The 15,626-nt window shown below is 50.0% G+C and overlaps 1 protein-coding gene across 1 annotated transcript in view; it reads left to right on the plus strand.

Moving 5' to 3' along the window:
• The window catches only part of KMT2C (lysine methyltransferase 2C), a 179,842-nt gene that overhangs the window by 83,812 nt on the left and 80,404 nt on the right, over positions 1 to 15,626 (plus strand). The window contains exons 8-9 of the mRNA XM_087821306.1: positions 5,681 to 5,852; positions 8,130 to 8,244. Of these exons, the coding sequence (XP_087677432.1) occupies positions 5,681 to 5,852; positions 8,130 to 8,244 (287 nt within the window). The remainder of the gene's footprint in view (positions 1 to 5,680; positions 5,853 to 8,129; positions 8,245 to 15,626) is intronic.

Consider the following 15,626-nt stretch of genomic DNA (forward strand, 5'->3'; position numbering starts at 1 on the left):
TTTAAAAATGCTTTGGATCACACACTGTTAAGTCTGCCAGACACAGCCGCTCTCACGGGTGTTACTCACGTAAGACCTCACGCAGGGCGTTACCCACCAAGCACACAAACCACGATGCCAGTCGGAGGCGGTTCCGTTCCGGGTGGTACGTGACCCTTTGCCAGTGGGAAACAGCGGTTGTGTGTGTAAGAGTCTGAATTTCACTCGGCTTTCATACTTAGTCCTGCTCAGAGCTCAGGAAACAATGTGTCAACTTTCTGTGACTGTTTCGAACGCGAGCTGTTTCATCGCCTACGGCAGTCACCCAGTGCTCTGTGCTGGCCTGTTTCCCACAGCGCAGACCTCGCCTGCGCGGGCCACATGTTGCTCCGTGGAGCGGCGACCTGAGCGCTGAGGTGAGATGTTTGCCGTCACTGTTCATGCCCGGAGTGGACGGTCCATGCTGGCAGCGTAGAAGTAAAAGGTGTCCTGAGATGACTGGTCTCGTGCCCTGTTCCCAAGTAGACTTACAGAGATGCATAAAAATACCGGAACAGTAGGATAAAATGAAACAAAACTAAAAATAGGCAAGGAAGTTGGCCGTGGGAAAGTGAGGGCAGGATAAACACGAAGGTGAGGGTGAGGCTTCCTAACCTAAGCCGCACAGTGGGCTCCGAGGTTCCCAGCGGTCAGCACGGTTGCCTGGGTCCTGGTAACACCCCAGGAACTCACTTGCTGCAGAGACTGTACACTGTAGGCGGCAGTGAAAATTGTCTTTAGGCAGCTGCCTGGCAGTGTGGGAAACAAACCCCACAGGGCAGTTTCTTCTTACAGCCCTCGAACTAGGCCGGTGGCACAAAGTCAGCCCAACGGAATACATGCTGTTTCTTGGGGATCTTGAGCAACAGTCTAAACACACAGCTTTCTGACCACCTACCTTAATCCGAGGATACAGAGAAGACGGCAGGTGGACTGTATTGTAGTTACAGGCATTAATCCTGGCTGTCGTCATCCTGTGTCATAGCACCAGGCACATGACTTTCATGTCTCAAAAGTGGGGATGGGTGAAGAGACGCTGATCAGTGAAAATCATGTAGCATTGGACCTTGTCTGTATTAATTGCTTTACGAAAAGATAGTTTAGCTCTTTGCTACGGCTCAAGCTATATGGATCCATTGAATATAACACTTACCCTGCTGGCTCAGTGTAGAGCAGTGTTAGGCTGATACCTGAGTTAGGAGTAAGAGTGACATCTTCTTATGAAAGTTGTCAAATCTTAACGAAAACGCAGCCCTCATTAGAGAGAAATCTCAGCAAAGAGAGAGTGTCAGTGAGCAAGGCCAGGCCTCAGTGGGAAGCGGTTGTAGGTGCTCTGCCATAGACTGATGCCCTCCAGCACTGTTGTCACGGTGATGCCAGGGTACATGGACCTTGTCTGGGCAGTTCACACCAAATGCCCATCGCGGGGACACGCCCAGCCCTGCTTCCCGGGGAGGGCTGCCTCCAGGGAAAGCTGCAGGGCCTGAGGAAGGGCCGCTGCGGGCCGCCAGCGAGTCACTGCGCCTGGACCGCGGGTCTGTGCGGCGGACCGCGGGGGCAGCACCCGGGTGGCACAGGCTGGGTCCCCAGGGCCAGGGTTCGTCTTCCTCGGTCCGCAGCGAGCGGGAGGCTGTCTCAGCGCTCTCCCCTCCCTCAGGCACTAGCTGCCCCCGCTCGGCTCTCGCTCCTGCTTCAGTTACGCTGTTAACTCCAGACTCCGTCCCTTGGCCGTCCTTGTATCTCTGGACACGACGTCCTGCTGCTTTGTGTTACCCTGAATTCTGCCAGCCCCCGGACCTTCCTTTCTCGCCTGCCTGCCTGCCTCTGCGGGCCAGCCTCTCTGACTGCGTCCACGATTTCCATTCTCTTGCTAGAGACGCCTAGAGACTCCCTGTGACAGGTCACCCGGCGCAGTGACGCCGCAGGCAGAAGCCAGAGCCCTGCTGCGGAGTCCGCCTTACCCCCACTGCCCGACCTCACTGACGTTTCCCATCTTTATTCGTGGCACATTTATGCTCAGTCTCCTGTGCTTCAGACACTCGTGGGCAGCGTAGTCCCTTCCGGCCTGACCCAGTGCGAGGGTCCGAGATGAGCTGGTTTCTCTTTCCCTCCGTCTCTTCAGAGCCGTCGCTGAGGGAGTGACCTCGTCCAAAGCTTGGCCTTCCGCCCCTCCCGCTCTCCCTTGCTCGGGTCCCCATCAGTCCCCATCACTGCCCCCCCATCCTGTGCTGTGTCCACGCCCAGGGGCTCCGCACCTCCTCCGCCCTCCGGGTGGGCTCAGTGCTGGCGAGCGGGGAGGCGCGGCCTTGGAGCCGGCGACCTGGGCCTCACTCCCGTCCTCTGTTAGCTTTAGTCTCACACCCACGCTCCTCCGCTTTCCCGCTGCTTAAAGAAAAATCTCACATAGTCGTTTAGTTACTGCTTCAAACTTGCTGTCTCTGGTGTGCAGACGTGTGTGTGTATGTGTGTCTGGTGCGCATACATGTGCCTGTGTGTGTGTGTGTGTGTGTGCATACGCTGACAGGAGACAGCGCCCTCAGCCGTCCAGCGGGGTCCCTCGTGCCGACCTCCCGGCGGGCCAGGTCTCTGCTTGTGTCCTCTCTCGGATGGGGACGTGGTCAGAGCCGCCCCTTTTTTCTGTTACTATTTGTACTTACCGTGGAGCAAATGGACCTGCACCCAGTGTATCCTGCGGGTGTTTTTTCTTTGCTTAACTCATCACCAGTGATCCATACTAACCAAACAATACGACGGCCTTGTCCCTGCGGAGTCGCTGCGGCTGGCGGAGGACGAGGTTCTCGCTGCCCTGGGACGGCGTCGGGCGAGCGGGCGGGGCGCGTGGCCGCCACTGTCGGGTCACGTCAGCACACGCAGAGCAGCCGCACTCCTCGTGGCGTCAGGAGGACGTGCGGAGACAGTTCCCCCAGGAATCTTTGGAACCGGGGCGTGTGTATGGGCGCAGCTCATCTCAGTGTGGACGGCCGCACTTGGTTCGTCGCCGCCTGTGGCGTGGCTGCCGGGGCAGGCGGGAGTGGCAGGCGGGCTCCAGGAGGCTCCGCGGGAGCACGTTGGATGGTGTTCCTGGCAGGTTACAGAGGAAGATGGCTGAGCATCTGGTCATCAGAGTCCGGTGTCTGCCCCAGTTTCTCGTATGTTCTGAGGGTAGGCGGACACCAGATTCATTGTTAAATATCCTACGGCTTAAACTAGTAAGTATTGCCCCTCCCTCTTAGTACTAATGGAAATAATTCACCCATTAGGCCATGTCTGTAAAAAATGAACTAATGTGTGACATTTCCACTTTTAAATTAATGCCTGTCAATCAAAGAGCCATCGAAAAGTGATTTTAGAAGCAAGTCACTTAGTTAAAATATGTATTTAATAAGACTTTATTTGTGCCGGGCAGCTGAGGATGCCAGGTGGGAGCAGTGTTGTGGTGTGATCAATGAAGCAGCGCCTTCTAAGCGCACAGAGAGGGAACCTTCAGGAGCGGCACACACGGGCTCTTAGGTGCGCGATAGTCCATGTTCGGGACACGTTCGCGCAGAGATTGGAGAGTCTCTTTGGCAGGGGCTCCGGGCATGACAAGGAACCACATTCAGGCAGAGGGAACAGGCCACGTCCCAGCGCATGGCCCTGACCACGGCGTGTTCCGTGTGCAGCAAACTGCTCGCCGTGACCAGGAAATGCTGGTGGTCCCGAGAGTCGGCTGGAAAGGGAGGTCATGGTTTTCTGTTTCGGGGTGGGTTTTTTGTTTTTTTTTGCCTCATATTAGAAAGTTTTAACCTTAATTTTAGGTGTAAAGGAAGAACTGGTGAAGTTCAGCGTCAGGGCCTAGAGGCCCAGTGTTGAGACTCTCTGGGCGAGTAGGAGCTGATTTAGGGAGCAGGCCAGGACCCGCTCAGGGGCCGTAGTGACCAAGGCAGGGAGCGCGAGGACCAAGCTGTCCTCATGGAAGGACGGGGCACAGGCAGGCGGCTCAACAAGAGCCGGTGTCCGGTGGGTGTGTTGGGTCCGGGAAGAGTCGGAGTCGACGGTGATACTAAGCTGGTGGAGAGAAAAGGGGAAGACTTACATTTTAAAAGGGTTTTATTTTAGAGGCGTTGGGTGAGTATCTGTAGGACGTGGTTATTGAGGTCCAGGAAAACTTGAAAATGATGCATTGGGGCTGGCGATATCGATCAGGGGACCGTGGGGGTTGGTGTGATCACAGAGAGAAGGCACGGGGAATTAGAAAGGAAAGAACAGGCTGCACTCCTGCCAGACACCCCATTTAAAGGGAGCGAGAGGCACAAAAGCCAGCCCAGGAGGAAGAGATGGAGGCAGGCGGACCCTACGGGAACCGGGAGACAGCCGCGCTACAGCCCCGGGAAGGGAGGTCTTACTGCGGGGGGAGGGCAGGCGTGGACAGTAATGCAGATGCCCCGAGGTGCACTCGGGTGAGGCCTGAAGGGTAACCTGGAGCCCACAGGCCATCTTTGGCAGCCTCATTAAAGCAGCTTTGGTGAACGTTGGGCGTGGAGCCACCTGGGGTCCGGCCTTGGGGCGGGTACCTCCCAGCCCAGGGCTCATTTGCATAACTGCCCTGTCAGATGTAGGCATAATTATATATATTGTCACATAGGTGCAATTTTATTTTTTTTTAAATATATCTTTATTGATTTCAGAGAGGAAGGGAGAGAGAGAAACATCAGTGATGAGAGAGTCATTGATCGGCTGCCCCCCAACCCCCACCCCGACTGGGGATCGAGCCTGTAACCCGGTCATGTGCCCTGATGGGGAATTGAACTGTGATCTGGATCCTAGGTCGATGCTCAACCGCTGAGCCACGCCGGCCGGGCTGATTGGTGCGGCTTCAGAAAACATTACCTTCCCTGTTTCGTGATGTGCGTGTTTCCCTGTGTTCTTGGCAAGGCAGTTTATTCTTACAGTTACTTCTTGTTTTAGTGGTAAAAGAACTGTTAAAAGTTCCATTTCTCTTGATCCACTTTTAGGGGACAGATGGTGTCCATAATTATATAGAACTTAGCGTTTCTCGCTAGTGGCAGTTACTGCAGTCGAGCACGGAAGCAGTGCTTGAAGTGCTCACTGGTATGAATGTGTAACTTCCACCGAATGTTCTCCCACACCCGGTATTTCCCAGTATTAACAAACCCCACCTTACTTGATTTAAATAAAAGTTAGTCTGTTTATGCTTAAGAAACATCTTTAATTGATATTAACATTTCTTAATCTTTGTCTCTTGTCTCACTTTGTTAACTTCAGAACATATTTACCATCCAAATAAAGTGTTTCTTTTTAGACGGCCGGCGGCCCTCAGAGGATGCTTCCCTGTTTGGTTCCCTAGCAGCGTATATTGGGCGTTAACTAGGCACCCAGCATTGCCACTGGTACTAGGGATGTAAAGGTACATCAGAACCGTTTCACGTACCTGTAGGCACAGATCCCAAAACTGGATGATTAAACTTAAGTGTAAATAAATTTAGATTAAATACATTGCATTGTTTTTATGGGGACAGTATTCTGATTGGATGTCGCTTCAGTGTGTATAACGTCTGAAAAATTTATCGTGCAAATCCCCTTAAAGTGATTTTTAAACTGTAAAGCCAGAAAAATATCCAATTCTTATACAACGATTTCATTGTTTTACCGTTAATTATAGCAAAGGAAGATGCAAACTGTGCAGTGTGCGACAGCCCGGGAGACCTGTTAGATCAGTTCTTTTGTACCACTTGTGGTCAGCACTATCATGGAATGTGCCTGGATATAGCGGTCACTCCATTAAAACGGGCAGGTTGGCAATGTCCCGAGTGCAAAGTGTGCCAGAACTGCAAGTAAGTTTTAATTTCAACTCACAGGTGTGTATTGAGCTTGCGAGAGACCCTGCTCGTAGGTGCAAGGGGTTTGTGTGATGTGCTAAAGGTTGATGAGACCGCAGCTGTATTCATTCCCATTGCCTTCATCATGTCTTAATTTAAAAAACATGCTAGATATGTGTTAACATTTATATTATTCCAAGACGAAGGCTAAACAAAAACTAATTTTAATCATTTAAATTCCTCTGGTTGACAAAAAAGCTAATTTAAATTTGCCAACAATTTTTTAAGTGAATGATATTAACAATTTAAAATAAGTGTTAGAGACATAGAAGCTTGGAGCTGGCTGGAGAATCTCAGAGGGAAGCGGGGGTGGGAGCGGGTGGGGAGAGATTAATCAGAGATCCTCTCTGCATAAATGCCTGACCTGAGGACACTGACAATAGAGTGGGGAAGGCCTGGGGGGGGGGGGCGGGGGCGGGGTGGAAGGGATCAAGGGGGCGGAACGGGACATCTGTAATATTTTGAACAATAAAGAGATTTTAAAAAGTAATAAAACAAAATAAGTGTCAGGAAACTAAAGCAGCTTCTTTAGAGGGAGACTTGGGGAGGGGATTTAATAGGAAAATAGACCTAACTACAGACAGGAGCCATCCGAGTGAGCCACCTTCCCTTCCAGGAAGAACAGTTTATACTGAGATTATTGTTTTTAAAAAAACACTGTATCTCTCTGATACAGTTACCTCAGTAGAGTCGCCATACACTGAAACAAAGTATCCTATGGCATTTAAACGTTTGTAAGGGGCAATCTTTTCCTATTCCTTCTGTTCCATCCTTCAGGTCATTTCTCCAGTCTTTTCAGTAATTTTTTCTCTCTCATGCTACTAATTAGCGTGATAATGCGGGGCTGTTACCTGCATCTGCTGCAGTCTTCCAGCTGTTTACAAGCGGAGGGCTTCTGTAACCAGGAGAAATTATGCCCACCGCTGCCACAACCAGTCTGTTTTATTCCTAATTTAATTTGCTAACAATAAGCATCAACATCTCAGAAATATGTGGAATAAGTAGGATCCAGTGCTGTTATATTTTGGTAAAAATTAAAGAAAATACCAGTCAACAGTTATTTGGTACCTTGTATTTGTGCCTAGTTTCTTGGGTGGGAATGAGAGAACTTGAAGAAAGAGAGCTTTTCCTGAAGATCTTTCCATGAAGCTGAGGAGATAAATATGCAATTTTATATGTAGAATTTGTTAAGCCCAATAATAGATAACTGGAGGCCAACTAACCCATTTACTTTTTACTTCTGTTTACCCCCAGGTCTAACTCAGCGTTTCCTCTCAGCTCTTCTCACATTCCCCAGTTTTTCTTTCTCCTTATGAGTTCAGTTCTTAGTATCTGAGAGTGATTAATAGCCAAGAATCAAGGCAGAGATTATTTTTTTTTTAGTATAGTACTTAATAATTATAAGATTGTTATTTTTATACCTATTTATTTAGCACATGTTGCTTAATGAGTATTCTAAGGCTCCATGGGTGGGGAACCTTTTTCTGCCAAGGGCCATTTGGATATTTATAACATCATTCCCGGGCCATACAAAATTATCAACTTAAAAATTAGCTATGAAAACTCCTAGATTTAGTGAATTTCGAGTCCCATCTGCAGTTGCCTTGGCAGAGCCAGATCAAGGGGTTTTGAGAGCTGTATACGGCCCGAGGTCTGGGCATTCCCCACCCCCGCGAGTCTAAGCTCTTCAACCAGAATTGTATTTAATTCTCACAGTAATCTTTGATAACTATTCACATTTTATGCCTGAAATTAAGAGGACTCGAGTCTAAGTTACTCAGGAGTCACGCAGCCAGAAAGACAGCAGTCCCCGTACAAAGATAGGCCTGGTGCCAGATTTGAAACTCCTTTTATTATGACCCTGCCTCCCCTGTCGCTGAGCCAAGGGGTGTCCCTTCAGCTTCACCTGCCAGTCAGAGCCCCTCCCAAGAAAGGACTCGTGAGATGCTGGAGAGGCCAAGAGCAGAGTCGGTCATTTGCCCTACCCCCTCTCCCCTGCAGGAATCCCACAGTGACCAGAGCGGGTTCCCCATAGGTGAGCAGTCAGTAAGGAAAATCCCCAGGGAGCTTGGGACGAAAGCTGTCACATCCTCTAGGGGATTCCCTTTGTCCGTGTCTGCACAGGGACCAAACAGACACCGCTCAGTGCCCGGGGTGGGGTCTCTAGTGATTGCTTATGTTACAAACATAAGGTCAAAGGTCAGGCATCATTAATGCTATCTTATTTTTTAGACAATCGGGAGAAGATAGCAAGATGCTAGTGTGTGATACGTGTGACAAAGGGTATCATACCTTTTGTCTTCAACCAGTTATGAAATCAGTACCAACCAATGGCTGGAAATGCAAAGTAAGTTGTTTATTTTTTTAAGAAAAATATCAGCATCTGTATATGTTTTTTTTTTTAAGTTATATAGAGCATACCGGATACCTCTGCAAATCTATGCATTGCCATCAACTTTAAACAGCCCTATTGACGCATAAGTGATATACGATAAACTGTACATATTTAAAGTATATAATTTAATGTGACACATGTCTACCCTCGTGAAACACCCTCACCTTCAAGATAATGAACATCTCATCTCCCCTAAAAGTTTCCTGGTGCCCCCGAGAGCCCCTCCTTTTCACCGGTCACCACCCCTTGTCTTCCAGGCAGTCTGATTAGTTTGCATTTTCCAGAATTTTCTGTAAAGGACGTTTATATAAGATATATTCTTTTTTCTCTCTTTTTGGTTCTGGCTTTTAAACTATAATTATTTTGAGATTCACCCACATATAGGGTGTCCCTCCAAAAAATGTATACACACTTTTAATGGCTGATAGCTCACATTTTAAAAATGAACTGTACTTTAGTAAACACTGCCTTTATAATTATTCAAAGTGCGTGTATACATGTTTTGGGGACACCTTGTAGTTGCTGAGCAGTGGAGACGCCACAATTTGTTTATTGAATCACTTGTTGGTGAGCCCTGGGGTTGTTTACAACTTCAGGCTGTTATAAAATGCTGCTGAACCTGTTAACTAACGCTGCAGTGCTTCATGGCTCAGAAAGTGTTTTTTAATGATTTATCTTTAATCTCCCCAGAAATCGCTGAAATAGGTAGTCTCCCCAGATGAAGATACGGAAACAGAGACATATTTTTAAAACTCATTAATTTAAAATCCAGAGATAAAATACTTTAAAATTTGATAAGCTTCTAGGTGGTTTTATAGTGCTTTTTATATGTACACATATTTATGTATGTATGTAGCGCTTGCATTAAATATTTGGGATCATATTATATATGCATATGTATGTGTATGTTGTGCCTCCCCCGTGGTAGTTTTAGTAAGTGATTGACTTAGGTATTTGTTTTTTAGACGTCGTTTAAAGTTTTCTCTTGGGTTTGAAGAGTTAGACAAGATCTAGCCCTAGCTACTTTAGTTCAGCGGTTAGAGCGTCAGCCCCACAGACTGAAGGGTTGTGGGTTCAGTTATGGTCCAGGGTACACACCTGGGCTGCAGGCCGGATTCCTGGCCACCGGGGCCGCCGGCCGCCTGCCGAGTGCGGGAGGCAGCCAGTGGATGTCTCTCTCTCACATCCAGGTGTCTCTCCGTCTCTCCCCCTCCCTTCCACTCTCCCTGAAAATCAGTGGAAAACATGTCCTTGGGTGAGGGTCAACAGCAACAGCAACAGAACTATGGACATCTTTCCATTGTTTTTTTAATTGCTTAAGATGGGTGGGGAACCTTTTCTCTGCCAAGGGCCACTTGGACATTTATAGCATCATTCTCGGGCCGTACAAAATTATCAACTGAAAAACTAGCCTGCTATACTTGGTCATACATTTCATTAACTCACCCCTAAGGGGATGGCTGGAGCTGCTTCTCTTTTGGGAGGTCTTGGCAGGGCCAGACCGAGTGATTTCCAGGGCCGTTCACAGCCTGCGGGCCGGACGTTCCCCACCCCAGCTGAGGATCTCAGTCTGCCTGACACTGCGCAGTGCGTATTCTCACCCATCCTTCGAGCCACATTCAGTCAAGTCATTCCAGTTAACACGGCCAGTCTTTCTGCAGTTGTTTTTAATTTTCTGGATATTCTTGGTCAGTGATTCTCTGTTCGCCCATCTATTTGGGTTTTTGGGTCTCTGTGGCCCTGAGGTGTTCCATGCTGGTCTCTGAGCTTCCTGAGCTTCCGTCTCTGAATCTCTCAACCCTGTAGGTTGGCTGACAACCGAACCTATGGGGAGAGTTCCTATAGCGCCAGGTAGACAAGTCTTAGAATTATTTGTGCATGGAAGCACAGAACGTTTAAGTTCTTGAAGCAGAAGGTAAGAGTGACTCCTTTACTGTTATTTTTTAAGTTAAACTTATTGGGGCGACACTGGTTAATAGGATCATAGAGGCTTCAGGTGATATGAGACCTGTGCATTGCACTGCGTGCCCGCCGTTAATTCTCACCTGACTGAAGGAAACTTTTTTTTTCCTGTTTAGGAGACAGTTACAAAAATACTGTGACCTTTCCTTGGATGTTCTCTAGGCTGAATCACACGCTTCCTTTGAAATCCGTGTAGGTTAAGTGATAAATACGAGATCAGGAGCCGGGAAGGGCCTAGTGGTCAAGTAAATTGCCCCGAGCTTCGGATCTGTGACAGGACAGGAACTGGACCTCAGGCCTCCCGCCTGCAGCGGACTGTTCCGTCCCGCACGCTAGCCGCCCCGGGCGGTCATCCTGTGCCCGCTGGGCCGGGCCTGGCTCCCAGAGTCACTGAGAGAGATTTTCGGGTCTGGTTTTCATGTTGTGCTGGGACGTAGACTGTAACAACCCGAAGACTCCGGGACCACGCTGTCTGCGCTCCCACCACGTCGAGGGTTTTTAAAGTTACCTTAAATTTTATAGAACAGACACGAGGCTAGGCATCCACTTCTTTTACCTACAGGAATGACACTGACTTTTAAAATAAAACCGAGTAGAATTTATAAAGTAAGTTCAGTGGTGCTTCAGTTTTCGAATGTGATCCGTTCCGGGAGACGGTTCGAGCTCTGAAACGCTGGAAAACCGAGGGATCCGCAGCCCACAGCTGGGCCTCAGGGCCTTGCCCTCAGCGGGAGCCGCGGGGCGTGTTCGACTCCCGAGGCGAGTTCCAGAACCGAAGCATTTCCTTCCTGGGTTTACGGCGTTGGTAACCCGAAATGTTCCTCCACGGAGACGTTGGAAAACCGAGGTACCACTGTATTCATTCAAACAGATAGGTTTTTGCCTTGAAACTAAGTGGCAAGTCCGGGCCGCGCAGACAGATACTGTGTCAGGCCTTCCCTCGGCTTCCTAACGTCGCTCCCGAGAGCGCCGTTGCGGGGGCGCTGGTGTCTGGCGGGGGTCGCGGGGTGCCCGTGTTTCCCGCGTGTCCTGGTTGCGCGTCGCTGACCCCAGGACTCCGGTGTGAGACGCCACCGGGCCGGGGCGCCGGGAGGCTGCCCCCGTGGTGCAGAGGCGCGGCCCCCGCCCATTGCGAGCTGCGGGCAGCTGTCCTGGGGTGACCCCCGCCACGTGCTGCGAGGGGGCCGGGAGCCCGGCTGCGCCGCGTCTCCTTTTCCCCGCGACTCTGCAAACCCGCACCTTCCTCCTGTCTCCGACCGCGCCTGGGACTGATAGCGACACACAGATGCTGAGTGCGGGTGGTAAAATCTGCTTTGCGGTTCCTCGCAGGCCGGTTGAAGTCACACCAGTGGCTTTCGCTTAGCATTTCCCTGAGACACTTCCAGGATCTCGGGACGCCCGGAGCCCTCCCGGGGGAACGTCTGTGGTCTCCCTGCGGCCTCCCATTCTCGTCCGTCCCATTGGCACAGAGACGCGCCCCAGGGACCCCTGTCCTGGCGCTTCTGTTTGGGGTGGCCCCTGGAGGCGAGGCACCGGGCGCTTCCAACTGGAGCTCCGGGGCTGCGGGGCTCGGGCGGAGAGGGGGGCCCGCCGAGCCTGTTCCCGGCGCTGGGAAGGGGGGCGCTGGCCCAGGGGCTGGTTTGGGGGGCTGTTTGTCCTGGGGGGGGAGGTTCCTGGACGGGGGCACCTGCCGGGAGGGTCCGGGAGTGGGGTGCGGGGGAGGGGGTGAGGGGAGGCGCCGGGGGAACGGGGCGCCTGGCCCCGCCCCCGCGCAGGTGAGGTGCGCGCCTGGCCCGGGCGGCGCCGCACGTGGTCCGGGGCGGGGGTGGGGCCTGGGGCGGGGCCTCCGGGCGGCGCTGCCCCAGGTGTGGCTGAGCTCGGCTTCGGGCGGAGCGGCGGCCGCATCGGCGATCGGGTCCGGCGCGAGCTGGGGGCGCGGGGCTCCCTCGCGGCCGGGCCCCGGGAGTCGGAGCGACGCGCGCCCCGCCGCCGCCACCCGCCTTCTCGCGTCTGAAACAGGCCGGATCGTTCGTGCTCTCCGCCCGCCCCAGGGAAGGACGCCTGAGACTACGCATTTACCTGTGGCTGTGGTTTTGGCTGTCCCCGAACTAGCTGTGTTTCTAACCTTATTTATGTACGTTTGACCTAACGCCTTTATTTTTTAGGATGTGCTTAAGCATGTTCATTTCTGCCTTAATTGTATTTAATCAGACAGTTTAACCAGTGTGGTTTTGCAGATATTTTGGTACTTGAAATAGTGACTTTTTAAGGTGTAGTATTTGTGTTTTTAACTTCATTTTGTTAAAGTCATGTTTTGACTACAGCATATAAGGACGTAGGTAAAATTGACATATCATTTTTGGTATTTGTTTCTCCTTGTATTTTACTTTCTTTTTTTAAACCAAACTCGTGTTTTGTGGCTATTACTGAGGAAGTAGGCGAGGCCGGTGTTGCTACATGTATTGTGACTTAATCAATATAATGCTGCCTTTATCCTGTGTGACGCTTTTATTTTTTTGACCAGATACTTGGGGGTTTGGTTTACTAGTTGAATGATCTTTCCCCACGTTTTTTAAATTTTGTATCCTTTGTTGTAATTTAAAATGTATCTTCTGAAAGGTTAAGTAGAGCCAGCTCTCCCTGAGGTTAATGGTTGTGATTGAAATGCTTGGCTATTTTAAGACCAGCTAGTTCTGTTTCCTGCGATGATTTGCAATTCAGAATCTTACTCTGTGAATGTTAACTGTTGAAAGTTTAATTTTTTATCTCTCACTTCCCATTGAAAATGCAGAAACGAGAGATTTTTCTTTCCTTCCTCCTTTGTCTTGGTTAAGTTAACTCAGACTATAAACCTCGTCACTTTTTCTTTGCAAAAAAACTATATACACGCACACACACTTCCTCTACAAATTCCTGCCTCGTTTCACCCCCCATTTTGGGGCATCCCGGTTAGTCTCTGAAGAAGGGTATGTTTTCTGAAATGTGTGTCTGGAAAGATGCCATTGTCTTCAGGCTACACAGGAGCCTGGTCTGGTGCAGTTTTGTGCTGCGCCTCTGCCTTTTGTGAACTTGGGAAACAGTTTTGTTTTTCAGAGTTTTTTCAGCTTATCACAGGAGAAAAATATTTTTTATTTTATTTATTTATTTTTAAGTTAACCTAGCCATGTTCTTTTTTTCTGCTTAAAAGCTTTTGTGTCTTTATTTTTTATTTTTTTTGGTCATTTGTTTGTATTTGCTTCCAGGATGCATCTGTGGTTCTGCACTAATTAGCGTGGTTTTCGCACATTGACCACTGTCGGGCTCCAGTTGGACCCCTGGAAAGATCTAGAGGAGTGTTGGTTAACTTTGCCTTAAAAAGAAATTTCACCTTCTTTACATTCTCTTTAATACTGTTCAGTAAAATCTAGACGATGCTGTTTCCTGCTCTCAATTCATTACCTTCTTTGTCATGTTTTTCATTGTCTTGGAAAACGTCCTCAGGTTCCCAGGTGCACTTCCCAAGGCTGTTCTCAGACTAATTTGCTCCCTACGATTCTCTGCTGGTCTCTTTCCCATTGTAACCCTGCTGGGAATCGGATTGGATAGTTGTTTTTTTTAAATTCTGTTCTACGGAGGTATTACAACGTGGGTAAAAGGTTAGGTTGTGGTGTCGAATCTCAGCTTTTCTGGTTACTAAGTGCAGGACCTTTGGCAGTTGCTCGACTTTGCCGAGCCGATTTTCCTCGCGTGGAGAATGTTCACGGTATTCAGCTCCCAGGGGTGTTGGGTTTATCGAGACGGTACCTATAAAGTGCCCACGTACCCACGGAATCAGCACGGGGCTTTCTGTTGAATTCTCTCATGTGTCGCCATGGTCTGCAGTCCCAGTTTGCTCGTTTATTGAACATTTGAAGGCCCGGTACATGTCCAGCTGGACTCTGGTGGCGGCTGGAGACACAGGGGCCTTCTCCAGAGTCTCCATCTAGTGAGGCTGCTCGGTGACATGAGGGTGATGTTTTCAGGAACTTTAAAAGTTTGAAAAATAAAAATACCCACATGCCATTTACCTAGATTCACCTGGGGTTAGGGTTTCAGCGTCATCGCCCTTTCTCCTCCCTCCTAGCCCCCTTCCCTGCCTGCCCCCCTCATTTTTTGGCCTGAACCATTTGAGGGTAAGTTGCCTGCGCTGTGCTCCCTTCACCCCTAAATACCTGAGTGTGCTTCCTAATGCTCGGGACCGTCTTCCCTAATCACAGCACCGACACCCGCTTCGCACGCTTACACCGCAAGTGTTTTCATCCAGTCTACCGTCCGTGTTTCGGTTTTGTCACTAGATCTAAGTCCCACATAGCAGTTTCTCCCTCTCCACGTAGGGTCCGAGATCTGGTCTAGGGCCAGGGGTTCCATTTAGTTGTCATGTCTCCTTGGCTCCTTAAATCTGGGACATTTCCTAAGCTCTTCTCTTGATCTTGAAGGACAGTTTCCCTCACACACCTGCCCCCCCCCCCCCCCCAGCACCTTTCCCATTTGTCTCTGTCTGAGATTTCCTCATGAGTATGTAGAGTTCGGCATTTCTTGGCGAAAAGGCTGCATAGTGACGAATGCGCCTCGGGTATCACAGCCGGTGCACCTCACGCTCGCCTCCTGGCAGGTGCCCTCAGCACCCATTGTCTGCGCCAGCTGCTGCCGCCAGGTTTCTCCAGTTTTCTTTTCTCCCCTGGATCCAATGAAGCTCTTTAAGGAGACACTGATCGTGCAGATACCCTGCCCCTCCTCTGAATTCCTCTAGGATATTAGGACCTGTTGCCTGGTGCAGGTTTTTGGTTTTTTTAAAAAATCTCATTGAAGGAGTGAGGATATTTTTTTCCATTTTAGAGAGAGAGTGGGAAGGAGAGGGGAGGAGAGACAGAAACATCAATGTGAGAGAGACACATCGACAGGTTGCTACCCCACGCTCCTGGACCAGGGCCGGGACCAAACCCGAGACTCTCTGGTATGTCTGCAGGCCGCCGCTCTGACCACTGACAGGTTTCACCTGCTGGTTGTAAACTAATGCTCTGACCCATTACTGTCGCTAGCTCTCTGTGTGCTCAGGGTGTCCCACAGCTCCCTTTGGCAGCCTCTTCAGGCTGGTTCCCGTGCCCCTGTGACTTGCCCTCCTCGCCTTTCATTTGGGCACCTGCTCACTCTGTGGCTAAGAGATGCTCAAGGTCATTTTATCTCACCCTGGAGTCCGTCCCCTCACCTAGGCCTGGTGCCTGGAGTGGAGAAGGGGCCCTGGGCTTGCCCTTCCAGCAGATGGGGCAGGAGATAGTGCGTGGCTGTGCACGTACACATACACGCTACAAATACATGCACACACATACATGTGCGTATACTCACAAAATTTATAA

The sequence above is a fragment of the Miniopterus natalensis genome, chromosome 10 (assembly GCF_054644295.1).
Source record: "Miniopterus natalensis isolate mMinNat1 chromosome 10, mMinNat1.hap1, whole genome shotgun sequence".
Classification (NCBI taxonomy): domain Eukaryota; kingdom Metazoa; phylum Chordata; class Mammalia; order Chiroptera; family Miniopteridae; genus Miniopterus; species Miniopterus natalensis.